Source organism: Heterobasidion irregulare (genome assembly GCF_000320585.1).
Source record: "Heterobasidion irregulare TC 32-1 unplaced genomic scaffold scaffold_03, whole genome shotgun sequence".
In the NCBI taxonomy this organism is placed as follows: Eukaryota; Fungi; Basidiomycota; class Agaricomycetes; order Russulales; family Bondarzewiaceae; genus Heterobasidion; species Heterobasidion irregulare.
In genome coordinates this window covers 1031444-1054008 of record NW_009258199.1, presented here as the reverse complement: position 1 = coordinate 1054008, position 22565 = coordinate 1031444, and the positions used below count along the sequence as shown (strand labels likewise).

General features: G+C 49.2%; 9 protein-coding genes across 9 annotated transcripts; 6 read left to right on the top strand and 3 right to left on the bottom strand.

Moving 5' to 3' along the window:
• Nucleotides 1–9: 9 nt before the first annotated feature.
• Nucleotides 10–1804, top strand: HETIRDRAFT_313064 (uncharacterized protein; the record flags this gene model as incomplete). Its single annotated transcript, XM_009545404.1, has 5 exons — nucleotides 10–324; nucleotides 373–978; nucleotides 1033–1353; nucleotides 1406–1592; nucleotides 1644–1804. 5 exons carry the CDS (start codon nucleotides 10–12, stop codon nucleotides 1802–1804), a joined length of 1590 nt encoding a protein of 529 aa, XP_009543699.1.
• A 26-nt stretch (nucleotides 1805–1830) lies between these two features.
• Nucleotides 1831–4407, bottom strand: HETIRDRAFT_62638 (uncharacterized protein). The gene is made up of 10 exons (XM_009544972.1): nucleotides 4262–4407; nucleotides 3854–4204; nucleotides 3687–3793; nucleotides 3359–3633; nucleotides 3216–3305; nucleotides 2940–3163; nucleotides 2739–2887; nucleotides 2542–2677; nucleotides 2123–2485; nucleotides 1831–2071 (listed from the first exon to the last, which is right to left on the bottom strand). The coding sequence occupies exons 1-10, from the start codon at nucleotides 4283–4285 to the stop codon at nucleotides 1889–1891; spliced, it is 1902 nt and encodes a 633-aa protein (XP_009543267.1). The 5' UTR covers nucleotides 4286–4407; the 3' UTR covers nucleotides 1831–1888.
• A 215-nt stretch (nucleotides 4408–4622) lies between these two features.
• HETIRDRAFT_381266 (uncharacterized protein) lies at nucleotides 4623–5612 on the bottom strand. The gene is made up of 4 exons (XM_009545403.1): nucleotides 5231–5612; nucleotides 5052–5176; nucleotides 4932–4998; nucleotides 4623–4880 (listed from the first exon to the last, which is right to left on the bottom strand). Exons 1-4 carry the CDS (start codon nucleotides 5562–5564, stop codon nucleotides 4747–4749), a joined length of 660 nt encoding a protein of 219 aa, XP_009543698.1. The 5' UTR covers nucleotides 5565–5612; the 3' UTR covers nucleotides 4623–4746.
• Nucleotides 5613–5909: 297 nt separating this feature from the next.
• On the top strand, nucleotides 5910–8489 carry HETIRDRAFT_408220 (uncharacterized protein; the record flags this gene model as incomplete). The annotated part of the gene is made up of 8 exons (XM_009545402.1): nucleotides 5910–5997; nucleotides 6048–6090; nucleotides 6147–6307; nucleotides 6361–6727; nucleotides 6781–7403; nucleotides 7467–7705; nucleotides 7763–8167; nucleotides 8224–8489. 5 exons carry the CDS (start codon nucleotides 5910–5912, stop codon nucleotides 7040–7042), a joined length of 921 nt encoding a protein of 306 aa, XP_009543697.1. The 3' UTR covers nucleotides 7043–7403; nucleotides 7467–7705; nucleotides 7763–8167; nucleotides 8224–8489.
• Nucleotides 6836–9484, bottom strand: HETIRDRAFT_444020 (uncharacterized protein; the record flags this gene model as incomplete). Its single annotated transcript, XM_009545401.1, has 7 exons — nucleotides 6836–7403; nucleotides 7467–7703; nucleotides 7761–8167; nucleotides 8224–8564; nucleotides 8614–9017; nucleotides 9069–9305; nucleotides 9360–9484. The coding sequence occupies 7 exons, from the start codon at nucleotides 9482–9484 to the stop codon at nucleotides 7232–7234; spliced, it is 1923 nt and encodes a 640-aa protein (XP_009543696.1). The 3' UTR covers nucleotides 6836–7231.
• A 318-nt stretch (nucleotides 9485–9802) lies between these two features.
• Nucleotides 9803–12986, top strand: HETIRDRAFT_381259 (uncharacterized protein). Its single transcript, XM_009545400.1, has 10 exons — nucleotides 9803–9885; nucleotides 9939–9975; nucleotides 10033–10059; nucleotides 10115–10429; nucleotides 10482–10786; nucleotides 10845–11053; nucleotides 11104–11174; nucleotides 11236–11355; nucleotides 11405–11445; nucleotides 11500–12986. The coding sequence occupies exons 1-10, from the start codon at nucleotides 9815–9817 to the stop codon at nucleotides 12848–12850; spliced, it is 2547 nt and encodes an 848-aa protein (XP_009543695.1). The 5' UTR covers nucleotides 9803–9814; the 3' UTR covers nucleotides 12851–12986.
• Nucleotides 12987–13505: 519 nt separating this feature from the next.
• Nucleotides 13506–14364, top strand: HETIRDRAFT_313829 (uncharacterized protein; the record flags this gene model as incomplete). The annotated part of the gene is made up of 5 exons (XM_009545399.1): nucleotides 13506–13616; nucleotides 13667–13844; nucleotides 13900–14021; nucleotides 14071–14223; nucleotides 14278–14364. The coding sequence occupies 5 exons, from the start codon at nucleotides 13506–13508 to the stop codon at nucleotides 14362–14364; spliced, it is 651 nt and encodes a 216-aa protein (XP_009543694.1).
• A 352-nt stretch (nucleotides 14365–14716) lies between these two features.
• Nucleotides 14717–16666, top strand: HETIRDRAFT_381253 (uncharacterized protein). Its single transcript, XM_009545398.1, has 14 exons — nucleotides 14717–14807; nucleotides 14860–14919; nucleotides 14973–15006; nucleotides 15062–15114; nucleotides 15169–15280; nucleotides 15333–15350; nucleotides 15402–15571; nucleotides 15621–15754; nucleotides 15819–15921; nucleotides 15976–16107; nucleotides 16166–16214; nucleotides 16272–16326; nucleotides 16381–16432; nucleotides 16491–16666. Exons 1-14 carry the CDS (start codon nucleotides 14751–14753, stop codon nucleotides 16587–16589), a joined length of 1128 nt encoding a protein of 375 aa, XP_009543693.1. The 5' UTR covers nucleotides 14717–14750; the 3' UTR covers nucleotides 16590–16666.
• A 941-nt stretch (nucleotides 16667–17607) lies between these two features.
• HETIRDRAFT_62621 (putative exoribonuclease, RNB superfamily) lies at nucleotides 17608–22466 on the top strand (the record flags this gene model as incomplete). Its single annotated transcript, XM_009544971.1, has 14 exons — nucleotides 17608–17737; nucleotides 18268–18334; nucleotides 18525–18685; nucleotides 18742–19384; nucleotides 19437–19767; nucleotides 19821–19978; nucleotides 20028–20402; nucleotides 20457–20730; nucleotides 20782–20883; nucleotides 20937–21231; nucleotides 21281–21341; nucleotides 21392–21590; nucleotides 21641–22006; nucleotides 22062–22466. The coding sequence occupies 14 exons, from the start codon at nucleotides 17608–17610 to the stop codon at nucleotides 22152–22154; spliced, it is 3255 nt and encodes a 1084-aa protein (XP_009543266.1). The 3' UTR covers nucleotides 22155–22466.
• Between the last annotated feature and the right edge of the window lie 99 nt (nucleotides 22467–22565).

Genomic DNA, 22565 nt, shown 5'->3' with positions numbered 1-22565 from the left:
GACGCAGCGATGGACTATCAGCCCGTCGTTGTTCAAAAACGTGCGCGTCCGGCGCCTCAAAAGCATAGTGCAGAATCACGATACTGGCGACAATTCAAGCACCCTGTATTCGTCAAGGAATATGCTCCGGTCACCTCTGTGCATTTTGCCTCTTCCAAACCGCACCGGTATGCGGTCACAGCAGCGACACGCGTGCAAATATATGCACCAAGAACGCAGAAGATCACCAAGACCATCTCACGGTTCAAGGACGTCGCGCGCAGTGGATGTATACGTGCTGACGGCAAGCTACTTGTCGCTGGAGATGATAGTGGACTGATTCAGGTATGTGCTTTCCTCTTCTTTCTTTGACATATCTCTTATGAGATGTAGATTTTTGACGTCAACTCCAGGGCAATTCTTCGCACCCTTGACGGTCACAAGCAGCCCGTCCATGTAACCAAATTTTCTCCTCTAAACCAAACACAGGTCTTGTCCTGCTCCGACGACACGACGGTCAGGCTATGGGACGTTCCCTCACAATCAACCATCACCACTTTCGAGGCACACACAGACTACGTCCGCTCAGGCCATGTGTCTTCGACCGATCCCTACCTCATTCTAACCGGCTCTTACGACGGAACGGTCCGGTTGTTCGACTCACGAACAGGAGAATGCGAACTGTCGATGGGTGCCAGCTCTGCAGATGGAAACTGTGGAGCTGTAGCTGTAGAACAAGTGATCATGTTCCCTTCCGGGACGATTGCTCTGTCTGCAGCTGGCTCTATCTTACGCGTATGGGATCTGGTTGCGGGCGGCAGATGCATACGCGCACTTTCAAACCATCAAAAGACAGTCACCTCACTTGCCTTTAATTCCAATGCGTCCAGATTACTTACAGGGGGTCTGGATCATATGGTGAAAGTTTACGATGTGGGCAACTTTAACGTTGTCCACACAATGCGGTATCCAGCGCCCGTACTATGCCTCGATATCTCTGTACGTGACTCTAAAGCCTATCCAGACAAGAAAAGTTCAAACTCTTTTCTTTAGCCGGATGAGACGCATATTGCGGTTGGCATGTCCGACGGCACCTTGTCAGTCCGCAGACGTGAGCCAAAAGCCTCGGAGGCTGCCATCTCCGATCTACCATATTCTGCAGCCTCTCTTCGCGCAGGGTCTTTTGATTCTTTCCTAGGAACTTCCATCTCTAACCTTGGCCGGCTTCGTTCGAAGGACAAAACGAAATCCAAACCGGTACGAGACGTCGATGAATTTAAAGTGGAAAGCAAGAGAAAGAAGAGGTTGAGGGAGTATGACAGATTGCTGAAGGCGTTCAAATACACCGCGGCCTTAGACTCTGTACTGCGAAAGGTGTGCCATGTTTTTCTTCTGAGTTTTACACCATTCATATTTGTGTTTATAGCAAGTCCCTCCGACGACAACGTTCGCTCTCATTCAAGAACTAATCCACCGAGATGGTTTGCGGAGTGCTCTTGCGGGTCGCGATGACGTTCTACTCGAGCCTATTCTTCGACTACTATTGAAACATGTGGCCGACCCACGGTTTGGAGAAATGGTCTGCGATATGGCAGGGGTTGTCGTGGGCAAGTGTCTATCAAGTGCTGTTCCGCATTTATATGCTCTAATACTCTATTCTTCAGATATGTATACGCCAATTTTGGGCCAATCCCCCCTCATCGATTCATTGTTCCTCCGCTTACAGAGAAAAATCGCTGCAGAGATTCAATTCCAAAAGGAGCTCGTCAAAGCAAAGGGCGCATTAGACATGCTTTTTGCTTCTACAGCGTTGTCTGTGGCATAATTATACAGCTCTGAACTATGCCTGCTGCATTCACAAAAAGTATGATAGGACTATCATGATTATATATGTACAGTAGGGGTAATGCTATGAATCCTCAAGGAAGGTAATCAGATGCTGTAGAATCTCCCTTTGCGAATGTACGCTGTCGGATGTTTCACTATCGACATCGTCTTCGCTAACATTTTCATGGTAGACCCGTAATGTTGAAGCGATGTCTTTAAATGTGCGACTGCGGCGGTCCATCATTTGTTTTATATGTGCCCGAATCTACAAAGGAATTAGTGAGACAAACACGAGGGCGAAACAAAGAACTCGTACACCGTCATCCTCCATGATAATCCAGGCAAGGATATAGTCCACCGTTTGCAATGTGTACAATCCAGTCTCCAATCGTCGGAGGTACCATATTTCATCGTTGTTGTCAATGCCCTCTTCTGCGATAAGGACTTGCTTTTCCTCATCGATTTCTTTGTCGACTGCCTTCAATCGTGTTTGTGCACTCTCTCGGATATCGAGTAGCTTGTCGGTCTTCTCGTAATTGTTCTCGACGAACTTCGCGAGAAGACGGATCCGCGCAGATGATTCGGATGGGAGATTAGAAAATAGGGAAGATACGATGCCTAATGTGTGAGTGGTATCCTCCGACGCAGGCGGCGAGTTTGCCTTTTGCTTTTTGGGTGCCTGTAAATGAAAGTTGCATGACAATATAGGCAGTGAAGACCGGATGAGCTTCTTACCCTACCCATGAACACTGAGAAAAGGTGCTTCAACCCTAATGCCTCTACGAATACCTCACAGCTTTCTGTGCCTGCTTGACCTGACATAGCATGGTCCAGAGTCTTGATAGCGCGTGATCGAGATTGCATTTTTTCCCTTAGGCGATGAACCAGGGGTCAAGACTAAGAGTTGAGCATCAATCCATAACTCTACATACTTCATCATCAGGACAAGAAGGTCAATTCCTTCACTCTTGAGGAATAGACCTTTGTTTTCAGGTTCGCCGAGTGCAGAACAGATTGAGTCGAAGATATTCTCCATGAACTCGGTCTCGTCGGCATCGACAGGGTCACGACGTCGATATTGCTGTATTGAAAACTTGAGCAGAGACAGCAGTCTCGAGATGATGAAGACGTACCGAAGCAACCTTCAGAAGACCTTCGATACCATCTTTCCTGCTCAGCTCTAATCTGTTAGAGCGACTGCTTTGCAAAAGAATCGACAGGAACTCGGCTGCATAGCCACGATTATCATCGTGCGCTTTAGATTGTACACGGTTGAGAAGCCATGATAACAGATCAGTCTTCGATACCAACTGTTCGACCATTTGTGGATTCGATCCGACTATGTTCTCAAATATGCCTGAACGAGATCAAATTCAAGATAGCCTTGTTTCGTATGTTAAGCGACATACCTAAGACATGATAAATCCCTTGTCGGTCTGCTTCTTCTGTTTCGTTGAAACGGGACATGTTGTCAACGAGCAGTTCTAATATCGAATGATCTAACTATCAGAAAGGATTGGGTCGTAGGCATAGATGATATGATGAGTTTTACTTACCAAGGCGTCAATTAGTGTCTTCAAAACGGCCTCCTGGCCTTCCCCATCCTCCTCGTCAGTCTCACCCTCATTTCCCACATCTTCGTCTGTCAATTCGTGGATGAGTTCTATGATATCCAGAGCGATATCGGTGTTTTCGTGACTCAAAAGGCCCACAATGGTGGCGACTTGACCAGAGCGTATAAGTTCCGGATACGCAAGTCTTGGCACCTGGGCGAGAGGAAGCAAAGACTTGATGACGCTGTCTAAATCAGCCTCTGAGTCGATGAATCTAAAGGTGCTGATATTAGATTGATATGTTCATAGAATGAGGAGTAGTAGTACTTTGTGGGATCATCAGGGTACTTGGACCTTTGGTCCTGGTTTTTATTTGAAGCTCTCTCAAAACGCAAGAGTAGCTTGCGGACTCCCGTAATGGACAGAGCCTCCGTCTGACGGTAGGAGATGATGAGATTGATGAGATTGAACACACTAAGTATAGGACCACGCACATCGTCTACACCCTCCGTCCCAATGCTGTCAAAGATATTCAGAATCTCCTTTTGCTCAGTGGTCAAGCCTCCCCCGAAGAATCGTCCATCCTCATCCTCTTCTGCGAAATAATCCGCATCACCGCCAGGAGCAAAATCACGATCATCCATTCCAGCATCTTGCTCCTTTTCGTCTTCGACTGTCGTAGCCCTTGGGTTGCGAGTAGGTCGGGCGGGAGACGAGACATTGTGCGCAGCGTTGGAAGATGACCTGTTTGGAGACAGCTGATCAAACTTCATCTTCTTGAGCATCTCTGGAGTGGGCGCATCGGGCATCCGTCTCTTATTTCCACCAGTAGGCAATTTAGGTACCTAAAGTTAAGCAAACTGTTACATTTCCGAGACCCAGTGTTATCACGAGAAACATGCCTTGAAGAGTTTGTCGATATCCATGCCTGAAACTAAGGTGAGAACGAAGAATGACGCTGGGCCGACAGGACTTCACGCAGCACTAAGCTGACTTGAAAGAGCAACTGGCAGAATCTTGGTTAAAGCTGAGAATGTTGCAAAATTCTGATGCTGAATGGGACTTGGTCTGACAAGTGGTCTGAGTTGGCGCTCTGATCTCGAATCACGTGAATCATCCGTCAGATCACATCAGCCTGATGACCTTGGTATGACGGAAATACCAAGGAGAAGCTCAAATCCCTATGTAAGAGTGTGTTGGTCGAATGGCCCGCCATTTTGTAGGCGACTGTAAGACATGGATGAACACGCTACGACCACAAATAGCTCACAATGTTGAATCTAACATTGATCTAATGTTCAATCAAAGAGAAGCACAGTGTACATAGTTTTACAAACATCGCGCATAGTGAGTTGGAACGCGGCTGGAAAGTCATCGAATCAGGTATTTAATAGGGCTTTTTCCTGTTCATCTTCAGATCTTTTTCTAGCTGCCTCGCCTTTCTATGTCCTATTTCCACAGGACGCACGGAAGTCTGCTCTGCCTTCTTTAGTTTGATCGGGCGATTGCCAACATATTTACCTAGGAAGAGGTTGAGCAGAAAATTTTGGCATGATATCTTAATTCGCGCACCGTCCATTTCCTTCCAGGCCTTAAGAAAATCTTCTGGGTCAGAAAAAGCTACGAAGCCATACTTTGCCTGGAGCCATAGTCAGCGCCAACGCCATTGAGACATGTAGGTAATCGACGAACCTTTTGACTAAGTCTATCCCTTATGACACGAGCTTTCTGAAAAGATGTATACTTATTGAAGGCGTTGGCCAGCACATCATCAGAAACATCATTGCTGAGATCGCCGACAAAGAGGCGGAACCATGCTAAGGAGATATTAGGCGATGCTGCTGAAGATATTGAGAAGCAGAACAACTCACAAGGGCTCCACTCCAACAGCGTCTGATCTTCCCAAACCTTTCCTCCACCTTTACGCAAAACTGTCACCCTCTTGCCGCCTTTCGCTAGCTTGCCACCTGCACCACCTCTCTTGTCGATCATAGCCCCGGGAACATACACACTCTGCTGTGCAAGAATTCCAACGTCGTACTCATATGCGTTAGCTGGAACGGGAGCGCTATGAGAAGATGATGCAGCAGGGTTAGTATACATGGGCCCTTGATAGGGTTGGTGATAGGGATTGACATCGGAAGAAGTCGACGGCATGCCCTGCTGGTAATGCTGATAATAGTTCTGAGAGGAGTAGGGATCCATAAGCCCAACAAAGTATCAAAGACGCAGAATGGTCGATCAGAGGAAGGGAGTGAGTGAGAATGAAGTCAGCCTACGCAGTGCCACGCCGAGTGAGAGCCTTCTGCTGATGTAATCTAGCCATCGCCGCCACCTCGCCCAGTCCCAGTCATCCGTCTACTACCTCCCCCGCCTTCCTCAAGGTCAGTTATACCTTACTTATTTTAACATTTGGCAGCGATGCTGCCGGTCCATTCTATTATTTGCCTCTCGAGGCATTAAATCAACGTTTCAAAGATGGATTGGCTGTGTTGCGTTCAGATGCACACAGTTTCTTGTTGTTCACTCTGGGCTGACTGGTCTGCCTAGATGCCGTTCGTCAAGAAAATCAAGTCCGATGCGTACTTCTCTCGCTTCCAGGTCAAGTACCGCCGTCGCAGAGAAGGCAAAACCGATTGTGAGAACCTTCTTACGATCACAAGATACCATGTTGATACTCGGGCTTAGACTACGCTCGCAAAAGGCTTGTCACCCAAGCTAAGAACAAGTAGTGAGTACACAATAGCTCTTGCTCAAGTCTATGCACAGCATCTGACGCTATGACAGCAATGCACCAAAGTACCGCCTTGTCGTCCGCTTCACAAACAAGGACATCATCGCCCAAATCGTATACGCCCGTCTGCAGGGTGACTTCATCCTCGCAGCTGCTCGCTCAAAAGAGCTCCCACGTTACGGCATCAACCATGGTCTCACCAACTGGACCGCAGGTGAGTCCATATGTGATCATATTCCATGATTACATTCAATATCATTCATGTAGCGTATGCAACTGGTCTCCTCGTCGCTCGTCGTGCCTTGACCAAGCTTGGACTTGCGGACAAATATGAGGGTGTGACCGAGCCTGACGGCACGATTTCCTTGATTGAGGCTCTGGATGATGAAGACGCTCCGAGACCGTTCAAGTGCTACCTTGATGTCGGTCTCAAGCGCACTTCTACTGGCTCTCGTGTCTTCGGTGCCCTCAAGGGTGCCAGTGACGGTGGTATTCATATTCCCCACAACGAGAAGCGCTTCCCCGGATACGATCCAGAGAGCAAAGAGATTGACGAGGAGGTTCTGAAGAAGTACATTTTCGGCGGTCATGTTGCTGAGTATATGGAGAGTCTGGAGGAGGAAGACGATGAACGGTACGCGTGTTGCTATGAGTATGAATCCCGTCTAATCAAGCTACATGATCCAGGTTCAAGAAGCAATTTTCAACTTACCTTGCCGATGGTGTTGGCTCCGAGGACATGGAAGAAATCTATACCAATGCTTACGCTGCTATCCGTGAAGATCCCACCTTCAAGCCGACAGAAAAGTCTCAGGACTGGAAGGCAGAGAGCCTCAAGTTCAAGACACCCCGCCTCACACTCGAGCAGCGCAGAGCCAACATTCAGACAAGAATTGAGGCCTTCAAGGCTGGTGGAGATGCGATCGTGGAGGATGAGGATGAAGATTAGATGTTTGGTATCTTCTCTGCGGTGATGTATGAGCCCTCTTTCACAGGCACCATTTTTCGTCCATGACATGTCCCAAAATCATGTTATATGTTACATATACTGCCATTCTTTTGCGTACGATACATGATGAAGCGGTGAATATTCGGATCTCGAGATTCAAAAGCAGGTTGTTGCAACAGCGTACCCTCCTCACCGTTCCGACAGAGCTCCTTGAATGATTTCTTCAACCCAAGAGAACAAAGGGGTCGGCTGGCTGGTATCAAAATGATCAGAGTGCGATTTTGGATGACCATCGCTACGATGAAAGCGCGAAGCGATGCATTGGATAGCTGAATCCATTCCGTACGACGTTCGAAAATTCCTGACCAATATTCGGATCATGAATTCCCAAATATTCGGACTTGAAGATATCTGAAAGGCTTACAATACATATCCCTCCCATTTCCCCACACTTCGGCCCATGAGGAGATCCACAAACCAAGTACCATTCGTGCATTCAGAGAGTTGCGCTCCAACCTGGCATATACGTGAGAGGAGACACTGCTCCGTTTCGTCTCTGAGGAGCTGTGTAAGTTGAGGAATAGAAGAGATGGGGAGAGTGGCTTGGGAGAGATGCGCAGTGAGCGTGGACGGAGAATGGAAAGTAAAGCGCAGTGTCCGACTGCAATAAAGAGAATGAGGCTTGCGGGAATTCCGAGTTCACGGTGAATAGACTCACCTGTTATCTATCCGAATGATGGCTTCACCCCCGACATGTCCAGGCCCATCCTCACTGACTAGTCGCACTAATTCATCCCCGTTCTCGCTCACCGCATCGAAGTGGAACCTTGTTGTGACACCCGCATTTTGAAGAGCTTGTACTATTTGGCTCATTTCTCCGTGTATCCGCTCACAGAACACTTGATATTGGAGTAAATCGATGATGGGCTGCAGCACAGGGGGAGCTGGGACCATGTATATCAAGGTGGGCATGCGTACAGATGCGCCACTCAATCGCCGCCTTTTATTATATGCGTGGAGGCGGAGAAGGAGAAGATGCAGCGAGGAATAAATGAAATCGCATCTTGCTTCATCACTAGGGTTCGCGCTGACTTGCGGAGATATATCCACTAGATCTTTTTCTACCTAAATCAAATGACGATCAAGACGACGTCGGTGTAGTGAGCGTCGAAGATACATACCAGTTCAAATCGAAGTTCAACATTTTGTGCGGTTTCAAGGACAATAAGCCGCTCGGAGACCCTGGCAGAAGCGGTCGGCAAGTTCCCGGCGTCTTTAATGAGAATCGAGAAGATCTCTTGCTCAACGATTTCACGTTGTGCTTCTCTCAAAATTGCGTCTAGAGAGACGTCTTTCTCCAACCGGATGTGATTGTATGAGGTGAATCTAGTTCCTGAGTGATCAACGGTGGTCAAAGAGACGCGAAGGATTGTACGCTGTCTCTGGGAAAATGTGATCGGCCCCGCGCTCGTGTCATATGAGGCCAACTGCCCTAATGCCCTGCGGCGGAAGGCAGGCAATGCTGTTGACCGGTCATGGGGTCGTAAACAAAAAAAATCGAGACTACGCACATTCTTCCAACCCAAACGATATTAAGAAATCCTTGGTCGTCCGATCGAAGCCCCTTTTCGCCGGAGCACCAAAGGGGAGGGGGGCAGGTATCAGCCCCCAATTTCGCCGCCTGACTTTCAAAGAGTCCATCCAATATCGCTCCCCTGACAGCCTCCCACGCTCAACGCTATCTGCAGCAGACTTGAGCAATTGTGCAGCTTTTCGCAATGCTCCATCTTTGCCCTCAATAACAAGTTGCGCGTTGAAAGACTGTACTGATGGGATCGCGGCGGTTGCAGAGACGGAGGATGATGTCAAGATATCTTGTGGCAGCGCAGAGATAGGTGATGATCCAGCCGGCCCAGCAGATGAAAGGAGGAGAGAAAGCACGTCTCTCGCAAGTGTCATTTCACCCAGGGCAATACTAATGCAATGATGGATTTTGTATATTTCTGTGTAAATGAGTAGAACTTACTGCAGCTGTGGCAATATGTCCATGCGCATTTTGTACAACTCCTCTGGAGACATGGGTTTAACGTCCAGTAGGTCAAGTCTCTCACCTCGATGGTTGGAAGTGTTCTCGGACACATCGTCGTGGGCCACGAATGGTTTGGCGGTTCTCTGTTCTTCACGCTGCTCGAAAAAATCCAATCCTCTCTCCTGGAAAATACGCCTGAGGTCTTCTCCGATTTTTGCTCCTGGGCTCTCAACTCTGTCAACAGTAAGACAACGATATGTGATAGATATACTCAGCAGGTAGACGCACGGTTCCCATATGTGTTCACCATCAGGCAAAATATCTAAAACGACGGGTAGAGGTAAACCGTCGTCATCTTTATAAGGTCGTTCTAATAACAATTGGGGTTTTTTCCATGACGGCCCTGATTCCATTCGGTTTGAAAATAAAGACGGAAGATAGGTTACAGCAGCGGCACTTAGTACTCACGTACACAGTCGCAGTGACTTCGGGACTCGTGAACTAGGTTACCTATTGCAATGTAATAATAAGAGGTGATAAGATCCATATATTATATTACATAAGCGTTTAATTGACGAGTCAGAAAGTCTTCATTTTAGAGTCCACTGAGGTCCACTGTACCTTCGATCTCATAGCATTCCTTCCTTTCTTATACGTCGCGGTGTTCTACGCGTCTTCAATCCCGCTTCATGGTCAAAGTCGCGAATCACGCTTCGCCTCTTGATGAAGCCAGTCAATCTTCTATGAAAAGGAAGATACTCGACGACGAGGACTCAAATAGTGGGGGATCTAAGAAACCGCGGACACGAGTCAGGTGTGTAAAGTCCTTCGCAAGCTGACTACAAGTGGCTCATGAGTACGGTTCAGTTATTCATGTGGCGAGTGTCATCGTCGGAAACAGAAGGTGCGCAGCTTGGGCATAGGTTTGAAGAGAGTTAATCACATACTTCCGCGTTCACAGTGTGACCGTCAAGTCCCCTGTTCGCATGTGCGCGCTCTCGTTTTTAAATGCAGCACATCGACTGATTCTCAACATGCTTCAGTGTGTAGCTCGCAAAGTGCCAGAGCTATGCAAAGCATACACCCCAGGAAAGCCGGATCAAGATGTTCATCTGCGTTTAGCACGCCTAGAACACATCATAGAAATTGCAATGCCTCAGTATGCATCCGGTTTACAAGGCCTATCGCCCCTCGACGGCTACGGTGGAGACCACCAGCGATCCATCTCGCCCAGTCCAGAAGAAGGTCCTCATTCTTCTTCGGGTGATCAAGATCCTAGTGGAGGGACCTTTCAGAGTGGAAAGTGGTATGGGAACAGTGCGTCTGGCAGCGTCGCCCCTGCTTCCGTACTGGAACAAGTACGCGTTCTCATATATTCATACCATTCTCTTGAATTAAACGACAATTTAGCTGCAAAGTGTTGTCCCAGGTTCTGACAGCCGAGCACGAGTAAACAGCTTAGGAGGACTCAACGGATGCATCACCGGCCCCTCCTACCGTTCAAATAACGGTATCTGTGATGATACAAAGACCCATGTGGCTGAAAATTCGATCATCGACTCAGTGCGACAGGACTCAGAACCGACTGCCGCCGATAACCTCAAGACACTAATACAAGACTGTGGCGTTCCTCCACACAAAATCACCGAACTCGTGCAAGAGCTACCTCCACAGCGCTTTTCGGATGTACTTGTTGATTATTATTTCAGTGCAGTGTAAGTCTAATCTGATCGCTGAGTACCGAGAGCATCAACCTGATAAATTCATTTGCAGAAATTGGACTCGTTACCCCATTTCTGAACGAGATTTTCGCCAATCATACGCATCTATATGTAGCAACGGCACTGCGGCCCATCCTAATGACGTCCGCTTCCTCCCACTCTTATTTGTTATTCTCGCAATCGCTGTCAGGCTAGCACCCGAACATGTCGCGGGAGACGCCAGGACGAGAAGACTGACATCTCTTCGATATTATTGGTCATGTGAGTGATTCAGATCATACTATACTTCTCGACTTACCAGGTGGTGGTAGCTCGACGTTCGGTCTTGATTGCAGCTGCCATTCAACCTGATTGTTTGGACATGGTTCTTACTCGACTTTTGGTACGGTCACTTCCTCTAAATGGTGTTGGTGGCGTGACATTGAATACAATTTGGTGATCAGAGTGCTCGTTTTCTCACATTTGACCGCCGAATAACCGAATGTTGGAGTCAGTTGGGTGCCGCCGTTCGGACAGCTCAGGCGCTCGGTCTGCATCGAGATGGTGCTAGCATGGTGAGCAAGGTAAATCTCACTCGTTGCATTTCAAGTTCCTTTCCAACCGCAATTCTAGGGAATGGATCCTGCTCAAGTAGAATATCGTCGTCGAGTCTGGTAAGTACTAGGAACGAGGCACTTCGCAGTCATTCTTGAACCCTGGACATTTAGGGCCTACTTGTATCACGCTGATCGATCGTATGCTCTTGTGTTGGGCAGACCAAATGCCATCCAAGATGCATACACCTCGACACAGCCTCCTTCGAATGTGGAGGACGAGATCACACTCGCTGAGATTCGCAACCCCCCTCCTCTCCATACTCCTACTCGCATGACTTTTGTCATCTTGCGCCACATACTTGCCTCCATTATCGGCAAGATCGTACATCATTTTCAACAGGTTCGACAGCACAGCCATTACTCCGACGTTCTAGGCTTGGATGATGAATTGATGAAATTTATTCGCTCCCTTCCTCCGCATTTTGCTTTGAAGCCTGATACATCGCTCGACGACAGTCTATCCTACGTCCCTGCTCACCGGTTCTTACTCATCACGGAGGTTTTGTTCGTTCGCATCAGTCTCCATCGTCCATATCTGCTCAGGAGGCTCAGCTCTGATCGATACCTTCGATCCCGACAGGCATGCTTCGAATCTGCAGAGAAAGATTACGAAATACGAAATACCTTCCAGGAGAAGATACCTCAGGGCACGCGGGATTCTCTCCACAGCGCCTACAGAGAATTCCAAAGCGCCATGATCAGTGGCATCTATCTCGTATTGGAGCCTAATGGGCATCTAGCGGAAACGATGCATGCTATCATGGACTCGTTTCTTCGCGATCATGATGGTGTCAGGGAAATGGACGAGACTACTCGACGAGAGTTGAAAATCATCGAGTTCTTGAAGATCAAAGCTTCGCAAGTACAGGAGGGATCTGTTCACGGCTCTGCACCACCAGATAACAGCTCCACGCCATCGTCCTCTGGGCCTGCGACGGATGCCCAGCTCCTACTTGGGATTCAGCGGCCTTCCTCAAGAACACCGTACTCATTTGCTTTGTCGCCCCCGAAAATCCATTCTCCCCTCAGTTTAGCCATGCCGACTATACGACAGGCTTCCGCCGAAACCGCTTCACCTCTCACAAACAACGTCTTGCCGACCCCTGCACTACAACGAGTTCAGCAGCAAACTGATCAAAGCGACGGTCAAAATACCTCCAAGTCAGGTAGCCCTAACGCAGACGATGAATTATCTACAGCACAATCCCTCCTCGATCACTGGTTGGGCTTCAGCAGTGGCGCTGTCAACAGCGATCCCAGTGTAGATGGCTCGGCAGGGCTCGCAGGTTTGCCATGGGGAGGCTTCGGAAGTGCTAACCTTTCAGGGTGGTTCGGATCTACTTCACCAGTTGTGGGAAATGAACCCAATCCTTCTATGCCTAGTCTGGATGGCTTAGACTGGAGTTATTGGGAGACGTTGGTGAACGAGATTCGAGGTGGACCTTCTCAAACAGGTCCATAGGATGATAGGATGTTATCGTTATCATAATGTCACCGGTCTGCTTCTCGACCGACCACGCTATGGTCATGTTGTTGTAATATCTGCCCACTGTATCTGTATGATCGTTATTTGATAATTAGAGGATTCTCAGACTGCTAAACATCGGTATAGCCTCTTGTCTGATTGCACTTGCATGCCTAGTTGCGTCATCAGATAATACTCGATTTTGCTCGAGAATGTCATTGACAATGACGATGAAACACACTGGTATGAGCTGTTTGAGGTAATGCTGGGTAATCCAGGAGGTTGCGAAGTCATCAGTCGCTCAATATTCTCCAAGTTACTGCTGTTTTCAGAAAGGTTGGCACTACATAGTGCCAACCTTTTTGAGAACAGCAGTAATCCAAATTTTGGCTGGCGCTTGTAGCCTAGGAGCTTGCACAAGACTTTCAAGACTCCTACTGACTTTGGGTTCGATCATAAATTTATGCGAAATTAAGACCAAAAAGGCTTTCTAGCCAGGCTTTCCCTCAGATTGGGTCCAAATAATCAAACCTGGAGAGATCTAAAGTCGACGGTTCTGTATCGGTTGTCCCTTAGGATATACACTGGGGTCCTGAGCCATCCTCACCATTCGCGACCACGACCGCCACTTCCACTACCCTCGTAATCCCTGATGCAGTCTATCAATCGCTTTCTGTATGGCCCAACACCAGAAGAGAAAGTCCGTGGTTGGCAATCTAAACTTCGGCAAGAATCCAGAACCTTGGATAGAGAGATGAGGCAGGTCCGGCTTCTGTCACATCGACGCTGAGTTGGTGGCTAACTTATACCCAGCTCGATCTCGAAACGAACAAAGCACGAAGCACTGTGAAGCAACTTGCGAAGAAGGGAGATGTCAAATCAGCGCGCATATTGGCTCGCGAGATCGTGAGGAGCAACAAGCAAAAAGACCGATTATCGGTTAGCAAGGCAAGGCTCAGCTCTATTGGGACACAACTGACGCAACAATTGGGTACGCATTGTCTCAGTACTTTGTCAAGTGTTGAATGCTAAAGTTCTCTATGAAGCGATGTCCAAAGTCACAGGATCCCTTCAGAAATCCACCGAGATCATGAAGCTCTCGAATAATCTGATCAAGCTACCCCAGATCAGTCAAACAATGCGGGACATGAGCATGGAAATGACGAAGGTACGTTTGTCTAATTCATTTCACGGAATGTGATGCTAACCCCGCATAGGCAGGCATATTGGACGAAATGCTGGCCGATACATTCGAGGTCGACGAGGATGACGAAATTGAAGAGGAGGCTGATGCTGAAGTCGACAAAGTACTGTTTGATTTGACCAATGGCAAGCTTGGCCAAGTTGGCTCTGTGGAAACTGGACTTCCAGTAAGTCTGAAGACAACCGAATGGGTGGCTATTCACATCTCACTGCCTGTCCAGTCATTACAAGACCAACTGGAAGAGGAGGAGGCAGAGAGAGAGATGGAGAAATACCGAGAACAGCTGAATGGTTTACTCAGCGGATAGGTTCAACTGCCCTTAGGTCTTAGCCTTTAGCTGTCGTGTATTAATGTCATGGACTCATTCTACGTGTTTTTGTCGAGATGATTTCATTATCGTGGTTGTAATACCTATCAAATGCGTTATACCAGAACCCGAATAACTATTTTTGTAAGCTCTTTTCGAGTCAGTTAACTTATTGCGCAGCCTAAGCATAGTTGGGAGCAGAGAGTGGCTGAAGCCAAGGATATCGTCTCATCCTGATGACGAAATTGTTCGAACAGCCGGTCGGCAAAACACGGCCAGTTGACCGATCGCGTGAGAATAAATCGTCCAATCCCGGGACAGCAGCCATTCAGTGAAGTCTGCAAATTGTTGGCACTCCCTCCTAGTTCCTCCTCTCTCATCTCATTATGTTGGCCTCTCGGTCCTTCGCTGGCGTCGCGCATCGTGCGGTCTCTCACTCTCAGGTAGCATAATAAGTCGCTGGTGTCTTGCTTCAGTTGCTGAGTCGGCGAGTAGCCTTTCAGACGGTATGCTTCTGCACCTACAGCAGCTTTTGCAGGACAAAAGGAAAGTAACGTGAGTACAGGACTGTTCAAAACACTACACGGCCGCTTAGATTTCTTTCAAAGGGAAAATATACCGTGACTTTAATTCCTGGAGATGGTAGGATCGGAGTCAACTGTCTGTGAATGCTAGACATTGTTGACACATTGCTCAGGTATTGGACCGGAAATTAGTGAATCCGTCAAGGCAATCTACAAAGCTGCCAATGTATGTCATGCGTGTTGTTTTGGCTCCATGATAGTTGATTGAGTCTCTTCTTAGGTCCCCATTCAATGGGAGGAAGTTAGTGTGACTCCAGTGTTGAAGGGAGGCAAGACTGTCATCCCTGATGTGGCGATTCAGTCTGTTCGTAAAAATACTGTCGCACTGAAAGGTGCGTTCGCACGAGCTCTGATCGACATGTCGCATCACTGAGTCACACACAGGGCCATTGGCGACTCCAAGTTAGCTATTCTAGTTGATTCGTGTGTCCGGCACGACTAACACCATAACAGTCGGAAAGGGACACGTATCACTCAATCTGACTCTCCGCCGCACGTTCAACCTGTTCGCCAATGTGCGGCCTTGCGTCTCTATCCAGGGATTCAAGACTCCCTACGATGATGTCAACACAGTTTTGATCCGTGAAAACACTGAGGGAGAGTATTCAGGCATTGAGCACGAAGTAAGCTTAGTCGATTTCTTGTCTCATCTCACTGATAATCTTTGCATAGGTCGTCGATGGAGTCGTCCAGTCGATCAAACTCATTACCTGGGACGCTTCCGAGCGTGTTGCCCGTTACGCATTCCACTACGCCGAGGCCAGTGGCCGCAAGCGAGTGACCGCGGTGCATAAGGCCAACATCATGTAAGTATCTGCAGGTCATGATTCTCGTCTATGACTCATGAACGCTACGACGGTGATACTCTAGGAAAATGTCGGATGGAATGTTCCTTTCGGCTTGCCGTCAAGTCGCAAAGGACTTTCCCGGTATCACCTACGATGAGGACCTCCTCGATCGTGTCTGCTTGCAGGTCCGCTTGGCTGCAGCATGCCTCGCGTGCGCGTTCCGCTGACATACATATCAGATCACGCAAAATCCCAAACCCTACGCTGACCGAGTCATGGTGATGCCCAACTTGTATGGTGACATCTTGTCCGACATGTGCGCTGGTCTTATTGGAGGCCTTGGCCTCACACCCTCTGGTAACATTGGACGTGTAAGTGGCTCAGATCGTTTACATACCTCGGGAGATATCAATTTGACACGTTTCAAAGGATGCTTCCATCTTCGAAGCTGTCCATGGCTCAGCACCGGACATCGCAGGTGCGTCGTGCTGACTTACGTTTGATGGACCGGAGAATACTGACCCTGGCCTGCCAGGCAAGGGATTGGCTAACCCAACCGCTCTTCTTTTGTCGTCTTTGATGATGCTGAGGTATGCGCCACAATGTATCAATGGCTAGACGACCGAATCACCTTTTCTCCATAGACACATGAACTTGAACTCGCACGCCGATCAAATTGAAAAGGCTGCATTGACCGTGAGTTGTACCAGCTGGCTTTGTATGTGCCATTTCTCTGATCGTTTGCTACTGTCAGACCATCGCAGAGGGCAAATTCATCACCGGAGACTTAGGAGGCAAGGCGTCCACCCAGGAGTATACTGCCGCCATCATAGACAAGCTCGGCAAGCAATGAAGAGCAGTGGATTCGTGTGTAGACAGTACTTTACCTCTTGAATAAAGCTGGGAGCAATCGATGACGGGATGAAACGGAGGCAAATCGCAAGCGCAAGCGGCAGGCCGCAGCGATTACGTGCTGCGATGGGGTTCCACGAAAGTGGGGGAGCGTGAGAAAGTACAGCCATCGGAAGATGAAATGAACAGTAACTGAGTATATGACGAGCGCAATCCCTCTCTTCGCTCTTGACAACGATAAGCAAAGTTCTTTCACGCCTATCCAAGGCAACCACTCCATAATTCCCCCACTCGCCCTACAGGGCAAAGCCTTTCCATAAAACCACACACATCTCTCACTTCCAGGTGTGTTCTGTCTCTCAATCTGTCTCCTCATCCTGACCGTCAACCCGTCGTAGTCATCGGATTCGTTTCAGGAAATCAAAAAAATCAAAAACAATTCATAACGTCTTAACCAACAGCCCGTCGAACGCTGTTTTACGAACGAAATGACCGACGAGATAACGCAACAACCTCAGCAAAATCAGCCCAAGAAAGACGCCAAGAAAGCCACGTCCAACGGTTCAGCGCAACAGGGCAACAACCGTGGCCCTCGCCGCAACCCATCGGTGTCTAAGTCATCGAGCGGCAGTGGGCCTCCTCCACAGGGAACCCCTAGACCTTCGTCTGGGGCTGGTGGCAAGAAGCCCTCTAATTCTGCCGCCCCCGAATCAGGATCAGACACAGGCAAGAAAGGCAGCGAGGGCAAAAGGAATGATAGCCGAGGCAGAGGGAGCGGCGGTGCGAGGCCTGCCCACCGCAAGGGACCTTCCTCTGTTTCACAAGGTAATCGTCAGGGAGGCAATAACGGGAAGGAACAATCTGCTGGCAAGCAATCCACCCCTCCCGCTCCTATCCCAGGTGCGGACGCCAGCGATGCTCTGTCCTCTCTTCAACGAGTCATCGCAGATTTGAAGACAACGTCGCCTCCCAATCAGACCTTTCCATTGAGCGGTGGTACCATGACTAGCTCTAGCTCCATGCCTCTCCCGCAGACCACCACGTCTACTCTCCCGGCCAATGCTCCCATCTTCACACCCGGTGCTTCCGGATTCCCCCCTCCCAATGCGAACGAGCCTCCACCGAGACATCGCAAGGCTGCTTCCCTGGGTACTTCGGCTCTGTCTGGCAACTTTAACAATTTCTCGCCTCACTTGGTTCCCATGATGGAGGATATCGAGGAAGGTTACGGGAATGGGAATGCGTCGTACGAAGAAGGGGAGATTCACGAAAACTTGTACAGCACTCAAGGGCATCACCCTCGTTCGCAGTCTCAAAACTTCACAGCGCCCCGTTTTGCCGCTCTCGCTGCCCAACAGGAACAGTCCGATATTGTTGGTCCTTCTGGTCGTCCTCAGCTGGCGCCCGGATTCATGTTTGGTGCCCGTCGTCGTCCCAGCACGAACTCGGCCATGGGCCCTCCTATCAGCGAAGAAGACATCGGATTCCAATTTCCGCAACAGCAAACCCTTCCAGGTTATACTGAGCAAGAACACGCTCATAGGAGGAGCGAAAGCACGGGAGAAATTAGGGGGATCATGGCCGAACAGGTATGGTCGTTCATCCGCCTTGACACCAATACGGAACTGAAAATCAACTTTCATCAGATTGCTATACAGAACGAAATTGAGGCGCTTCAGCGTCATCAACAGGCTCTGTACCAGCAACAGCTGGCTTCCAACCAAGTTCTCTCCTTCCAAACGGCGGGTCTCGCTCCCAATCGGGCAGCCGCACATCGCCGAGTTCATAGCACCGTTCCCATGAGTATGGGTGCTGGCGGATTGAGCGGCCTGGGAAGTCAACAGGGTCTGATGAGCCAGCTAGGCTTGGGCAATATCAGTTTGGGAATAGACGGACAGCCGCAGGGCGTCCCTCGTGGCCACGGTAGAAGGCACAGCGTCAACGTTCTGAACAAAGGAGGAGCCCAACAGGCTCTTGGATCTATCAGTTACAGTAACGCCCTTGGACAGGATGGATTCGATGATGGCTTTGCTCCTCCTGCTGCATTTGGCGGACATTCCCGACAAGCGTCCAGGGCGGATTCCAGCTGGCGCCTGAGTGAGTCTGGTGGATGCTGGCTACGAGATCTTGCTAATGCCTTTTTCGATTTCCAGATGGTGGCGTCGGTGGCATCCAACAAAACAATGCTTTCACCGCAGACCTTGCCCAGGCTCAAGCTCAATTGCAAAGCCTTCAGCAGTTCCGTGCAGCCGCAGGAGGACATCATCAGAAGATCCCATCTTTCAGCTTTCCCAATATGCTACCCAACATGATGGCCGCGAATATGATGGGCCTGGGACTTGGGGGTATCAACCTTCTTCAGCAACAGCAGCAGCAGTTCCAGTCTCAATTGCAACAGCAATCAAATCAGCCCCAACGCAAGTCGCTTTTCGCTCCTTACCTTCCTCAGGCATCTCTACCACCGCTCCTTGCTACTGGTAAACTAGTCGTTGGTATCTTGCGCGTGAACAAGCGCAACCGCTCAGACGCCTATGTCTCTACGGAGGTTTTGGATGCTGACATCTATATATGTGGGTCAAAGGACCGTAATCGTGCCCTCGAGGGCGACATTGTTGCCGTGGAACTACTTGACGTTGATGAGGTGTGGGGTACGAAGAAGGAAAAAGAGGAGAAGAAGAGGAAAAAGGAGGAGAACGCAGCGTATGAGATGAAGAGCACTGCTGGACGCAAGAATGACAAGAAGAAGGATGACGTCGAAGTCGAAGGCCAAGGCCTTATGCTTTTCGAAGACGAAGAGTATGTCACACGCTTCTTCGATCGCATACTTCTTCTGACCATTTGCCTTTAGAGTTACCGACGAAGTTAAGCCGCAGTTTGCTGGTCACGTTGTGGCCGTTGTCGAGCGAATGCCCGGCCAGTTGTTCTCCGGCACCTTGGGTCTCTTGCGTCCGTCCTCCGCTGCCACGAAGGAGAAACAGGAAGCTGAACGTCGCGAACGCGAGGGTGATCGTGGTGATGAACCCAGGCGCCCCATTGACCGCCCCAAGATCGTTTGGTTCAAGCCTACCGATAAGCGTGTCCCGCTTATTGCCATTCCTACCGAACAAGCGCCTCCTGACTTCGTTCAAAATTCTGACTCATACATCAACAAGCTATTTGTTGCTTGCATCAAGCGTCACGTACGTGGTATTTTCCGAGCCTTTGACGTTTTATCTAACGAGTGGAAACACAGCCTATCAGCTCGTTGCATCCCTTTGGGACCTTGGTCGAGGAGCTTGGACCTATCGGCGATATCGAAGTGGAGACGAGTGCTTTACTGAAAGATTGCAATTTCCCAACGGAGGACTTTACAGAGAGCGTCCTCAAGTGTTTGCCACCAATTCCCTGGTCGTACGTCACTCGCTTATAGCTCAATTTTCGTTATTGATTGATCGTCCAGGATCCCTGAAAGGGAGTTCGAGATTCGTAAGGATCTTCGAAATGAGCGTATCTTCACGATCGATCCCGACACGGCTAAGGATCTGGATGACGCTCTTTCTGTCAAGTCGAACGACGACGGGACTTATGACATCGGTATCCATATTGCCGACGTATCGTACTTCGTCAAACCCAACACGGCCTTGGACCGTGATGCTCGCAAACGCGCCACAAGCGTTTACCTTGTCCAGCGTGTTGTCTCCATGCTGCCACCTGCGCTCAGCGAGGAGCTGTGCAGCCTGAAACCTGGACATGAACGTTTGGCGTTCTCTGTCATCCTGACGATGACCAAGGATGCTCGAGTCGTCAAGAAATGGTTTGGCAAGACAATTGTCAAGTGAGTTGTACCTGTTCGGCTTTTCTATCTTTGACGACTGAACATATTTGCTAGATCGGCTGCGAAGCTTTCGTATTCTAATGCTCAGAATGTCATCGACGGCAAACTCTTGTCAGACGTACCAGTCAGCCCGGAACATAATGCCTCAGCTATCGAGCACGATATCAAGATTCTGTGGGACTTGGCAAGCGAGTTGCGCACTCGTCGCTTCCAGAATGGTGCCCTTAGCCACGAATCTCTTCGCCTGTCTTTCACTTTGGATGAGTCTGGCATTCCAGTTGACTGTTCGGGTTATGAGCGTCATGAATCCAACCAGCTGGTTGAGGAGGTATGCTGGTCTATGTTCAATGTTATCTTGGTGTTGACCTTGCACTCGTAGTTCATGCTTCTCACCAACGTGACTGTCGCTCAGCAGATCGCCGTCAATCTCCCTGAGCAGGCGCTCCTTCGCCGCCATGATGTTCCCATAGAACGCCGCCTTGTGAGTTACTTCGCCAACAAGTCTCATCAATCCTTGGCTCATCAGTCGTTCAGAACATGTTGGCGGAACGGGCTCAACGTTTGGGATACAATCTCGACACGTCTTCATCAGGTGCCATCATGCGTTCCTTCAATGCTATCGAGGATCCTACCGCTCGCAAACTTTTGGAGTTGCTGGTCTTCAAGGCCACTCACCGGGCGAGGTACTTCTGTGCCGGCATGCTTGATATTGCGAAATATCATCACTACGCCTTGAACGTGCCATTGTACACTCATTTTACGTCTCCCATTCGTCGCTATGCGGATGTCTTAGTCCACCGTCAGCTTGAACATGTTCTACAAGGCACCGGTTCGTAGCAGGTCACGTCTCATATTCTGCCGTGTCTGATATTTCCCAGCTGAAAGCAAATTCGCCATGGACCGAGATGCTGTTGCCAAGGTCACTCAGCAATGCAATATGTGAGCCAATAGACGTACCCAATTTTTGACGTCCCTGATCTCGTTTTCAGCAAACGGGACTCTGCTCAGCTCGCCCAAGAGCAGTCTGCGCACCTTCATCTATGCGTGTTGATCTCGGATTTGACTTCTCGATATGGGCCTGTCGTGCGCCAAGCTAAGGTAGTCGCTGTTCTCGACGCCGCTTTCGATGTCCTCGTCCCCGAATTTGGCATCGAAAAGAGGGTCCATGTTGACCAGATGCCCATCGACGTGAGTTTGTTTTTTCAAGTTGAGCTTACAATCACTCATGAATAGCGCAGAATCACGTCTATGACGAGCACGCACACACACTCCAGATTTATTGGTCCGATCGCGACGTCATCAATTGGCTTGCGGAAAACAGCGACGATGAGCATCTCAAGAAGGTCAAGCAAAACGCTGAACAGCACGCCGTGAAGATGGAGGTAGCCTCGCGCTCACTTCACGACGAGAAAGCTCTCTTCGATGAAGATGATGGCGATGATGAGATCGTGTTGGGCCGCGATGACAAGGACATTGACGTCAAGAACGAGACGTCCAAGCAACGCTTGTTGTCCATGGCGAAGGTTATGCCAGAGTTTGAGGGCTTGAAGACAACGACCTCCGGCCACAAGATCCAAGAAATCAGGGAGCTCATGACCGTCCCCGTGAGTTCTGCTCTTATTTAGCTAAAATCGACCCTTCGCTTATCGTGCATCTCAGGTGATTGTCACGGCGGACCTGACGAAGAGTCCGCCTGTGATCAAGGTCTACAGCGTGAACCCCTACTCTCAAGAGAAGGCGCAGAAGCAGTGATGGCACCTTTGTCTTCACCTCGTCTCCAACGACTTTGGGATTCGGTATTATCTGTACTTTTAGTTTCGCCACCATGCACGCTCAAATGTGTCGCCCGCTTGTGTCTCTCTTCATCCCTCCGCTTTCTCTTTCTTTCCTTTCACGACATGTCTGGGATTCTTATCGAACACGCTGTTGTCAGGTGCTCCTTCCGTTTGTCTGTTTTGTGTTCTCTTTGCCTCGTTGGCATGTGCTGGACGAAAACGAGGCTGTACTTGTAAACTGTAGGTATTTCGTTCGTAAAATAACTTTGACGTTCTCCTTTTCCAAATCATCTGGGTCATGAGACTTGCGTTGTGCCCGCGTCAAGGTTTGGTAAAATCTTTGTCCAGAGTGAGTATCTCAGCGTCTGCAGTACAAATGAGTATACGA

Coding starts and splice junctions, on each gene's coding strand:
- HETIRDRAFT_62638 (XM_009544972.1), bottom strand. CDS start 4,285: ATGGATATCGACAAACTCTTCAAG. Junction 4,205..4,261: donor ATATCGACAAACTCTTCAAG/GCATGTTTCTCG, acceptor GCTTAACTTTAG/GTACCTAAATTGCCTACTGG. Junction 2,072..2,122: donor TTATCATGGAGGATGACGGT/GTACGAGTTCTT, acceptor ATTCCTTTGTAG/ATTCGGGCACATATAAAACA.
- HETIRDRAFT_381266 (XM_009545403.1), bottom strand. CDS start 5,564: ATGGATCCCTACTCCTCTCAGAACTATTATCAGCATTACCAGCAGGGC. Junction 5,177..5,230: donor GCTGTTGGAGTGGAGCCCTT/GTGAGTTGTTCT, acceptor ATATCTCCTTAG/CATGGTTCCGCCTCTTTGTC. Junction 4,999..5,051: donor GGGATAGACTTAGTCAAAAG/GTTCGTCGATTA, acceptor CTATGGCTCCAG/GCAAAGTATGGCTTCGTAGC.
- HETIRDRAFT_381259 (XM_009545400.1), top strand. CDS start 9,815: ATGAAAAGGAAGATACTCGACGACGAGGACTCAAATAGTGGGGGATCT. Junction 9,976..10,032: donor GTCATCGTCGGAAACAGAAG/GTGCGCAGCTTG, acceptor CCGCGTTCACAG/TGTGACCGTCAAGTCCCCTG. Junction 10,430..10,481: donor CTGCTTCCGTACTGGAACAA/GTACGCGTTCTC, acceptor ACGACAATTTAG/CTGCAAAGTGTTGTCCCAGG.
- HETIRDRAFT_381253 (XM_009545398.1), top strand. CDS start 14,751: ATGTTGGCCTCTCGGTCCTTCGCTGGCGTCGCGCATCGTGCGGTCTCT. Junction 14,808..14,859: donor GTGCGGTCTCTCACTCTCAG/GTAGCATAATAA, acceptor GTCGGCGAGTAG/CCTTTCAGACGGTATGCTTC. Junction 16,327..16,380: donor TCGTCTTTGATGATGCTGAG/GTATGCGCCACA, acceptor TTTTCTCCATAG/ACACATGAACTTGAACTCGC.